The sequence below is a fragment of the Natrix helvetica genome (assembly GCF_964273705.1).
Source record: "Natrix helvetica genome assembly, chromosome: 5".
NCBI lineage: Eukaryota > Metazoa > Chordata > Lepidosauria > Squamata > Natricidae > Natrix > Natrix helvetica.
In genome coordinates this window covers 18,657,634-18,668,393 of record NC_138551.1, presented here as the reverse complement: position 1 = coordinate 18,668,393, position 10,760 = coordinate 18,657,634, and the positions used below count along the sequence as shown (strand labels likewise).

The following is a 10,760-nucleotide window of genomic DNA, read 5'->3' as shown; positions in this document are numbered from 1 at the left end:
CCTCTGCTCTACATCAATCTATTGTGGGTGACCCTTGTAAGCACAGGGTTGAACAATCCGGGTGTGGAATTCAGCCGGTTTGGGCGAACCGGATGCTAATTTTACATCTGGTTCGTCGAAGAGGTAGTTGCAAGAACTGGCTAACCCCTCCCCGCCCCTCCCCGGAGTCTCCACATGGCTCGTTTTGGATGCCAGGTAAGTGCAGGGCCCGGGCAGAGGGTGAAAAACAGGTCTCCCAGAAGTTCCGGAAACAGCCTGTTTCTGGTTTCTGGAGAGCCTCAGGAGCCAAGGGGAGGCTGTTTTCACTCTCCCGGAGGCTCAGGGGAAGCCTCCGGAGCCTGAGGAAGGCGAAAACGCCTCCCCCCCCCGCGGTACAGGAGTATGCCATGCCCACAATGGCCACGCCCACCCAGCAACTGGCCAGAGAACCAGTTGCTAAAATTTTTGAATCCCATCCCTGGAACCATTTATAAATGAAACAACATAAATGATTCCTATCTTTCTTCTTTTGCAGGTCTCACAGTCTTTCCAATCACAACTGCCCAATGGATTTCTACAGTGTGCAGACAGGAAACACACCTAAATTGTAATGTAAGACTTTTGCATCTGTGAAAAAAATAAATAAACCTTGACCCACTGTTGCACTGCTTGAAAAATGTTGAGTAGCCTCTACCATACAAATTCATAGATTGTTTGGAAGTAAAAATAGAATAACAAGAGTTGGAAAGGACCTCGGAGGTCTTCTGTCAATCCGCTGCTCAAGCAGGAAATCCCATATCATTCCATACAAGTGGTTGTCCAGTCTCTTCTTAGAAGCCTCCAGTGATGGAGTACTGCAACCTCTGAAAGCAAGCCGTTCCACTGGTTAATTGTTCTCACTGTTTAGGAAATTTCTTCGTAGGTCTAGGTTGCTTCTCTCCTTGATTAGTTTCTCTCCATTGTTTCTTGTCTTGCCTTCTGGTGCATTGGAAAAAATAGGTTGATCCCCCTGTCTTTGTGGCAGTCCTTCACATATTGGAGCATTGAACCGTAGACATACAAGAAGGAATTCTTTGGCCATGTCTTTCTGAGCAGGAAGGGAATTAACTAATTGGTCCCTCTTAAAGAGAATAAAGAGATTTTTGCTAAATCATTACATAAATACACTTTTTTCAGACATTAAGGACACAAAACAAATCTGTCGGCTTACCAGTACTGCTTCAGAAACCTTCAACACATACTGTTCCAACATGACACATGCAGGACGAATTATTTCTCCGGCTAAATGCAGCACTAAAAAAAAAATCATCTACAGTATGCAAAACCTCTATAACTTACTCCAGAAAGATCACAGTTAAGCCCATGGGGGCGTCGTGCAGTGTTTCTCAGTAGTTGCTATACTATTTGCAGAATTGAAAAAGGAATTATAAAGAAATACTCTATCGTAACAAGTTCCATAGTTCCAAAGACATAAACAGCATTAAGAGCCTACAAAAGAGTGAAGGCATTGTCCTTGTTACACGTGGATTTTTTTCTAAAGTAGTAATTGTACAGTAGATGCAGGTCACTTTGCCTGGAGTTTCTACAAGCAGTAACCTTAGTTACAAGGTTTTCCTTCTGGAAAACGGATTACCAATTTTTGTCCAGAATAAAAGATGGCTAGTATAAGCAAATATCTTATCTGAGTTACTTACAACGAAGACTTTGTAGATTTTGTTTGAGATAACCAAACACGTAAGCATGCATGGAATATGGAAAGTGTCTTGAAGTATGGCTGTCGTCTTTTAGAGAAAGTATCTTCCTTTACCCTCTTTCCAGGTTGCTTGGATGACCCTGCTATCATTGATAACTTATCAATGATCTGCTATTTCCAACTCTTGCTTCTAGTCGGCTGTTATTTTCTCTAAAACCCTTTCATCAAAAGGCACTTTTGGATTGGTGCAACTTTTCCTTCTTATGACAACAGGTTCTTGTGAAAGCAGAAGCCAAACCAGATCTGTCTCTAGCTTTCTTACTGACTTCTCTTTAAGTCCACGTCTCCATGGGCACCATGGATTCCTTTGTTCCGACGGAAGGAAGCAAATTCTCTTCATCCAGAAAGCGAAAGGGGAACTGGACTAGAAATCCACGGATTTTCTTCAGTTCTTCAGCTGCTTTTGTGGGATTCTCGCATACAAGTTTTGGTTTACTGATGAAATCCCGTAGGTGTGTTAAGTTATTGACTTCATCGGTAGGAAGACACCGGAAAACCTAATTGAGAAGAGAAAGAGTAAAGAAAAAGATAAGAGAACAGATCTCTCTCCAAGGACATGTCTATATTAGAAACTTGACCAACTGTTTAGTTATGTTACCTCTGCTCATTGAATGTTAGAATTTTAACAAAGGATTTTCAGAATTTCCAAGACACTGATTTTTATCTCTCAAGATTTTTTGGAATCAAGTCATATAAATATGTTTATCCCAAAGGTGCTTTTTCAGAAGACAACTGGACTTTCTTGCTTTTCTTTTGAAGACGTTTCGCTTCTCATCCAAGAAGCTTCTTCAGCTCTAACAGGATAGTGGGGAATGGAAGGATTTATACTCTTTGCAGACAGCTGGTCATTGGAATCCTTTTAGAGGGTAGTTGAAGCACTTGGAAGTTTATCTCAGGGTCACCTGAGAACTGCTCCTGGCTCCTGTAGTCTGCAATTTCCCCCCTGGAAATCCATTCCTACTCCTACACCATTCAAAGGGTGTTCATCCCAAATTGTATAGCTAAAAGTCTTTAGCGATGAAATCCTTCCATTCTCCACTATCCTGTCAGAGCTGAAGAAGCTTCTTGAATGAGAAGCGAAATGTCTTCAAAAGAAAAAAAACCAAAAAAATTGAGTTGCCTCCTGAAAAATGTACCTTTGGGACAACCATCACCTGGATGACTGGGAATCTCAACAGACTAAATATGTTTATATTCTGAAAGACGTTACGACCTTAAGCCGTTCCAGCCCTCTTTCACTTAAGAAGAAAATTATCACTGGTTTTTCTTTCACAAGCACTTGAAAGCAAAGCTGTCAACTATAAATATACAGGTGATCCTCGATTTACAACCACAACTGAGCCCAATATTTCTGTTGCTAAGCAAAGCAATTCTTAAGTGAATAGTGCCTTACGTTATGACCCAGTTGTTAAGCCAATCACTAAGCGCATTTTGTTTTCCCCATTGACTTTGCTTGTTGGAAGCCAGCTGGAAAGGTCATGGATGGTGATCGTGTGACCTCAGGACAGTGCAACTGGGATAAATACATGCCAGTTGCCAAATAACCTGAATTTTGATCACATGACCATGGAGTTGATGCGGTAGCTGTCATAAGTCATAAGTCACTTTTTTCACTGCTGTTGTAACTTTGAGCGGTCACTAAACAAATGGTTGTAAGTCAGGACTGCCTGAATATAGGTGAGACAGAGCTTCTTTGGATGTATGGTTTAAGGATTGTTATTCCGGTTAATGGTTTTGGGATCCTACTACAGATATAAGCCAATCATTAACCATACACCTAGGATAAAAGTAGGCAATTTTTCAGGTGTTGGATTTGTCTATGGAGATTCCCAGTTACCTGGGTCATGGTTGCCCCCAAAGATGCTTTTTCAAGAGGCTGCTGGACTTCCTTGTTTTACCTTGAGGACATTTCACTTCTCCTCCAAGAAGCTTCTTCAGTTCTAATGAGAAGTGAAACATCTTGAAGTCCAGTTGCCTTTGAAAAAGCACCTTTCGGGTTGGGTTGTAAAAAGGTAAGCAAGAATTATTTTTAAAACGGCCCAAATCTTGCAGAATGCCGAAGTTCACAAATGTCGAGGCTTTCATAACTGGGGCATGTCACATAAGAACACCAGAATCTCAAACATTCTTGCCCAAAACCTCATGAGAACACAAACATTTAGGTGATCTTGCAAACTTTCAGTTGGTTGATTTTTAAAAAAAGTTATATTTAGTTCTAAAGTTTTTGAGGTCACCTTCAAGTGGTGTTGTATGGGCATTCCTAGCAATACCACATCTCTGATCCCTGAGTAAAGAAAATTTCTAATATGGATATGAAATGCTTTTGGATTTGATTCCAAAAGTTGGTGGGAGTTGTGCAGGAGCATAAGCATAGCGCTGGTCAGGGATTTATTAAAGCAAGGTTGGATGACTTCTAAGAATTGGACAGCCCTATACAGAACAACAGAGTTGGAGCTCTTCTAGTCCAACTTCCTACTCATGCAGGAGACCCCATTACCATACCATTCCAGAGTGGTGTTTGTCCAGTCTCTTCTTAAGTTTCCAGTGATGGAGCACCCACAACGTCTGAAGGCAAGTTGTACCTTACCTACAATACTTTGTATTGTACATAAGTTGTACAATACTCAGGCCTTCCCTTTTTTTTTTAAAAAAAATACTTTTTATTCATTTCATATGAAAGTATTGGACATAGTGCAACCATCCTGGCGTTATCTCCGCCATACACACCAAAATATGAAACAAATATCATATGTACTCATCACACTTTATCAATTAAATACAATTATTCTGCCCATTTATATTCATTTGCATTTACATCAGAATACATCACATTTTGGGTCTATAAATCCTGTTTATTTCCTGTTCCAATTTCTACCTCCCTGTTCCAACCATTGGTAAAATCTATTCCATATATCATGATGTTCTATCTCTCCTTTATTCTTTAATTCTAACGTAATTCTATCCATTTCGGCACAAACCAATATTTTCTTTATTATCTCACTTTCTGAAGGTATATTTTCACTTTTCCATTGTTGGTCGTATAACATTCTCGCTGCTGTTATTATGTGTAATATTAAATATGTTGACCTTTTACTATGACCATGTGTTATAATTCCTAATAAAAATAATTCTGGTTTAAATTCTAATCTTTGTCCATTTTTTCTAACCACATCTGTATCCATCGCCAAAATTCCTTTGCTTTTTTACATGTCCACCACATGTGGAAATATGTGCCTGGAACTTGATTGTATTCCCGGCATTTCGGGGATATATTATTAAACATTTTGGCCAATGTTGCCGGAGGAAGATGCCATCCGTAAAACATTTTCTATAAATTCTCCTTATATGATGAGTATAATACTCAGGCCTATCAGTAACAGTAAGTGTGAAACAAAAGCCCATACTTCACCTTCCCAAAAATAGTGGCGTTACGTGCTGCTGTTGTAACCCAGACTTCTTTAAAGAATTTGTCACTTATGGGATCCTGGATATCATTCAGATCTATTGAGCTGCCAAGAGCAACCCTGAAGAATGGGAGAAGACAAAAGGAAAAAAGGAAAAAAGGAAAGGAAAAAACACACAATTAAACTCGTAGTTGTGGTCAATAATGTTGACCACTTTGAAATCAGGAAGATGAAATACAACCCCACAGGGTACTAATGAAATATAAGAATATTGGTCCAATAGAAGCCAAACAAAGAATGGCGGTGATCATTAATCCAAGGTTTGGCTGTTTTGTTTTAAAACGTCTTCACGAGTTTCAATAGCTTGTCTAGATCTTGCCCAAGGGACAAAATGCGCATGATGATGAAAGCTCCATCTCTTACTTATTTGTATTTTTTAAAATCCCCTCTTTATTATTTTTATAAAGGTTACAAACATAGGTACTACTCCTAAAGGTGCTTTTCCAAAAGACAACTGGAATTTCTTGGTTTTTTTTCCCCTTGAAAACATTTCACTTCTCATCCAAGAGGCTTCTTGGGCGAGAAGCAAAGTTTTTCAAGGAAAACCATAGATACATTATACTCCTTCCTCCTCCCTTTTTCCCCACAACCACCACCTTGTGAGATGGGTTGGGCTGAGAGGGAGTGACTGGCTCAAGGTCACCCACTGGCTTTCATATCTAAGGAGGGACTAGAACTCACAGTCTCCTGGTGATGGGCCCAAAGTCCCCCAGCTAGCTTTCATGCCCAATGGAAACCAGGAGTACCCTGGTTTCTAGCGTGCTAGATGAACCACTGGACAAGGGGTCGGCAACCTTACACACTCAAAGAGCCATTTGGACCCCTTTCCCACAGAAAACACTGGGAGCTACAAAACCCTTCCCGTGCCTGAGCAGCCACAAAACTAGCGTATATAGTTGTTGAATTAAACATTCTGTTTTCTTCTGAAACTTTTCTTTTCTTGGATTTATCCATAGTTGGGGGTCGAAAAGCTCAATAAATTGTGTGCTGGTGAGTGTCGCCCATTGGAGGTTGTGACGCATATTTTAAGCAACAGGGAGCCACAGCAGAGGGATGAAAGAGCCATATGCGGCTCCAGAGCCGTGGGTTGCTGACCCCTGCACTAGACCAAACTGGCTCCTGTTGTAGCTCATGCAATGCAACTGAGGTGGTGTTTGTGTTGCAATGCACCTTTCCTAGTTTGCTTTCTCAACCTGTCTTCTGCAAATGCCCATGGCTTTCTTGACTTGACATTCACGGTAGGCGGTGGAAAAGGCCCAGATTTCAAAGTGCCTGCAATGTGCAGTTAACTTTGTGGCAGCTACTCTCCTCTCTTATCTGCCCAGTTAGATAGCAGGGGCAAATTAAGAAGGTCTGCTAATTATCTTTCCCACTCTGACAGTGGCAGCTTTAATTCTGAATTTTTTTTTCCCCAAAGGAAGAACTTTGAACAAGCAGGCAATTATTATAAAAGACAATTAAACCTCTCCCCTGCCTCAAAACAGGGAGAAGCCAGGCTATATTTACTGCAAAGTGACTCTGAAGCTGAATAAATGATGAGAGCTTGTAAAAGGAAAAGATGAAAGGTGAAACCATTCATCCAGGTTATGGTCTAATGCAGTGATGGTGAACCTATGGCACGCGTGCCACAGGTGGCACGTGGAGCCATTTGTCAGGGCACACGAGGCACTGCCCTGTCAGCTGGCCAGCGTGCATGTGCGCGCTGGCCAGCTGAGTTTACCCTTTTTTAAAGCCATTTTTCGTTCTCCCCAGGCTCCAGAGCCTTTAAAGGAGCCTGGGGAGGGAAAAAAGAGCCCCCCTCCCCTCCCCGGAGGCCCTCCGGAGGCTTCATGAGCTTTCCTGAAGCCTCCGGAGTGCAAAAATCCAGCCCTACGGGCAAACCAGAAGTTCGGGAACGGACTTCCGGTTTGCTTGGAGGATCGTTTTGACTGCTCTGGAGGCTTCAAGGAAGCATCCTGAAGGTCCCTGAAGCCTTTGGAGTGCTCAAAACAACCCTCCGAGCAAACCGGAAGTCACTTCCGGTTTGCTCGGAGGTTCGTTTTGACTGCCTTCGGAGGGCTTCCAGGGGGGGGGGAGGCTGTTTTCGCCCTCCCCAGGCTCCTATAAAGCCTCTGGAGCCTGGGAAGGGCAAAAAAAAAATGGGGGGAGTGCCTGTAGTGCATGCATGTGCACTGGGGGGGTGTCGTGCATTGCATTATGGGTGCGGCACGCCCGCACACTACCCCCTGCGCTCCCCCCCACTTATGGCACGCGAGCCAAAAACGGTTCGCCATTGCTGGTCTAATGGGTAGAAAACTCCCTTTCTCCGGACAGATGGCAGGCTCCATCTTGTCCAGCCGTTGTAAAGACACGCTAAGTTCCAAACCTCAAATTTCAATCAAGTGACCGTTGGGATGCTGCAATGGTCATCAGTGTGAGGACTAGTTGTAAGCCATTTTTTTCAGTGCTGTTGAAACCTCAAACGGTCACTAAACAAATGGTTGTAAGCAGAGGTGGTTTGCTAATTATTTTACTACCGGTTCAGGCATGCTCCCATGCGTGCTCACCCAGGCACGCAACACTTCTGAGCATGCGCAGAAGCATCCGGGTGGGAGGGCAGAGCCTCTCGCCACTGTTATTACTGGTTCAGCCGATTGGGGCCGAACCGGCAGCAACCCACCTCTGGTTGTAAGTTGAGGACCATCTTAATACATTATCTACGGAGATTCTCAATTATTCAGGTCATGGTTGTTTCAAAGGAGGGGTGTCAAACTCAATTTCATTGAGGGCCGCATCAGGGTTGTGTTTGACCTTGGGGGGCTGGGGTGGACGTGGCCATGGTGGGCTTGGCCAGCTCAATGTCACTTGTGTTGGGGGCACCTGTGGTGGCCAAGGGCTAAGGCAGGACTTCTCTCAGACCCTCACTCACTCTCATTATAATTTCCTTCCTTCCTTCCTTCCTTCCTTTCTTTTTCCTTCCCTCTTCATTCTCCTTTCTTCTTCTTCTCCCCCTTTCCTTATTTTTCCTTCCTTGCTCTCTTCCCATCTTCCCTTCTTTTTCTGCGTCTCTCCTCTTTCCCTTTTTCCTTCCCTGTCCCTTCTTGGATGCTCAAATGCAAAAGAGGAAACATTTCTCCTTTGTTTTGATAGCCTTCTGCCAGTGAAAACGGGGCCTAGGAAGGCTTTGCGCGGCTCTCCCGAGCTCCATTTTCACTGACAGAGGCACCGTGGGCCAGTGCACTGCTGTTTCCAGGACAGTCCTGCGGGCCAGATCCAAGAAGCTCATGGGCCAGATCTGGCCCGTGGGCCTTGAGTTTGACACCCCTGTTCCAAAGGATCAAAACTGAAGAAGCTACTTGGATAAGAAATGTTTTCACAGAAAAATAAACAAGAAAGTCCAGTTGCTTTTTGGAAAAGCACCTTTGGGACTACCTTATATATACCTACAAATGAGAATGGACCCCACTTCTAAATGGAAGACCTGGCCAAATGGCTAAACATAGAATTGTCTATTCTGCGGATGCTAAGACAATGAAATGACTGTAAATCCTTTGTAGATTTACGCCGACTTTTCTGTCAGCTGGGGTACCTAAAGCACTGAAGGCGAAGAGACTGGGCAAATCTTCCTGCTTTGAGGTCTTCCCCATCCATCACTGAAGCAATCATGTCGGTATCCTCCACAATGACAGCCACTTCACTGTCTCTTTTCCCCAACATGCTTCTGTCATTGATGTTTGCAGAGCCTGTAAAGACACAGCATTTGCAGAGTTACAAATGTAAGGGATAAATAAATATCTATTTTAAAATAGCTCATGATGCCCCAGTTTGCATCATAACTGGATGCAAACACTCCACAGTTTCAAACTCTACCATAATCTACCCAATCATCAATTATGATCCACAGTAATAAAAAACCCACTGAAATACAATAAATATAAGAAAAGGTTAGATCTTACTTCATTTGGTGAGATGAAAGGCTATCTAAATTTTACATAAAAGTAAATAAAATAAAATATTGCTTTTATGAGCAGGGTTTACTTTCAAATTCAGGATTTTATGAAAACACTTATTTGGGCTTTGTATCAATTTTGGTTCAGTATGAAGGCTGGGCAAAAAGGGCCATGATTTTATTATGGTAAAAATGAAATGGGGAATATATTATGGTGGATTCTGCTGGATCTCTAAACAATATAAATACTATAGAGCAAGGATTACAAATTTATGGCCTTCAATTGTTCCTGACCTTTGGTTGTTTCTAACCAACATTTCTAGAGATGCAGTAGCTCAGTGGCTAAGACGCTGAGCTTGTCGATTAGAAGGTCTGCACTTCAGCAGTTCGAATCCCTAGTGCCGCGTAACGGAGTGAGCTCCCGTTACTTGTCCCAGCTTCTGCCAACATATCAGTTAGAAAGCATGTAAAAATACAAGTTAAAAAATAGGAAACACCTTTGGGAAGGTAACAGTGTTCTGTGCACCTTCGGCATTTAGTCATGACGGCCACATGACCACGGAGACGTCTTCGGACAGCGCTGGCTCTTTGGCTTTGAAACGGAGATGAGCACCACCCCGTAGAGCCGGGAACAACTTAGCACACATGTGCGGGAGAATCTTTACTTTTAACCAACATTTCTGGTTAATGGGAATTGCACTCCAATTCCTATATTTCACACCTGTTGTCATAGGTCCTTCTGAATATCTTGGAGTGTAAAAACTTAGACCAAAAGCTGCACTATAATCAGATGAGTAAATTTTGAGTAAGCAACCGTATTAAGTCTGCATCTACTGCTCCATTGGCCAACTGGATCTACTCAGGTTGCTTAAGGGGGAGCCAAAACCAAATCGTTACTTCTTTCTTTGTTGAAAAACAGTAGTTTATTAAATTCTTTGCCGTGCAAAATATATGCAAATTCGAATGATAACACTTTTCCCTCCTTGACAGGAATTTTCTAGTCTTTGAATATTGGGGGAAAAAAAGAGATCTTTATCACGGAAAGGCAGCAAATTAACTGCAATGAATCAGGGCAGGAAAGGTGAACATCTGGCATTTTCTGCTTCAAATGCCAACATAATCTGACTGGGTTTGCTAATAATGTGTTGGGGAGGAAACTGTTCGATGCTATTCTGTCTTTTGCCAGCCTTAGCTGCACCTCTTACATTCTTGTGGGCCACATTTCCTTAATTCAGAGTAGTAGACATGCTGGCAATATTTTACATCTTTTTTTTTTGCTTAGTTAGCTTTTTTCTCAGCTATGGATCTCTAAGCTACCCATTAGGGCCCGTTTAAAATCTTCCTTTACTGGCAGATGGGAAAGAGAAGGCTGGATCATCTTGCTAATCTGTGCATATCAATCAATAGAAATGTCTGGTGCACATTATCCACTGCTCTTTCATAAAAAGAAAAGAAAAGAAAAGAAAAGAAAGGGTGTGACAGTAGATAGCTGTTGGAAGATGAAGATTGCTGAAGAGAGGCTTTATATGTTAAAGGTCAAAGCCACATAAAGTAATATCCATGGCCATTTGTTTATCGATTAAACATTTGACTATTTTGAAAAGCTATAAAAACAATACAAAGAAAAGTAAGACAT

At 42.2% G+C, this 10,760-nt stretch overlaps 1 protein-coding gene across 2 annotated transcripts in view; it reads right to left on the bottom strand.

Moving 5' to 3' along the window:
- Nucleotides 1-2,004: 2,004 nt before the first annotated feature.
- Nucleotides 2,005-10,760, bottom strand: part of PLD1 (phospholipase D1) — a gene marked incomplete at its 3' end in the record, with an annotated part of 189,556 nt that continues 180,800 nt past the window's right edge. For both annotated transcript variants that reach the window (XM_081953448.1, XM_081953447.1), the window contains 3 exons: nucleotides 8,765-8,918; nucleotides 5,142-5,256; nucleotides 2,005-2,229 (listed from right to left, as the gene is read on the bottom strand). In XM_081953448.1, the coding sequence (XP_081809574.1) occupies nucleotides 2,005-2,229; nucleotides 5,142-5,256; nucleotides 8,765-8,918 (494 nt within the window). The remainder of the gene's footprint in view (nucleotides 2,230-5,141; nucleotides 5,257-8,764; nucleotides 8,919-10,760) is intronic.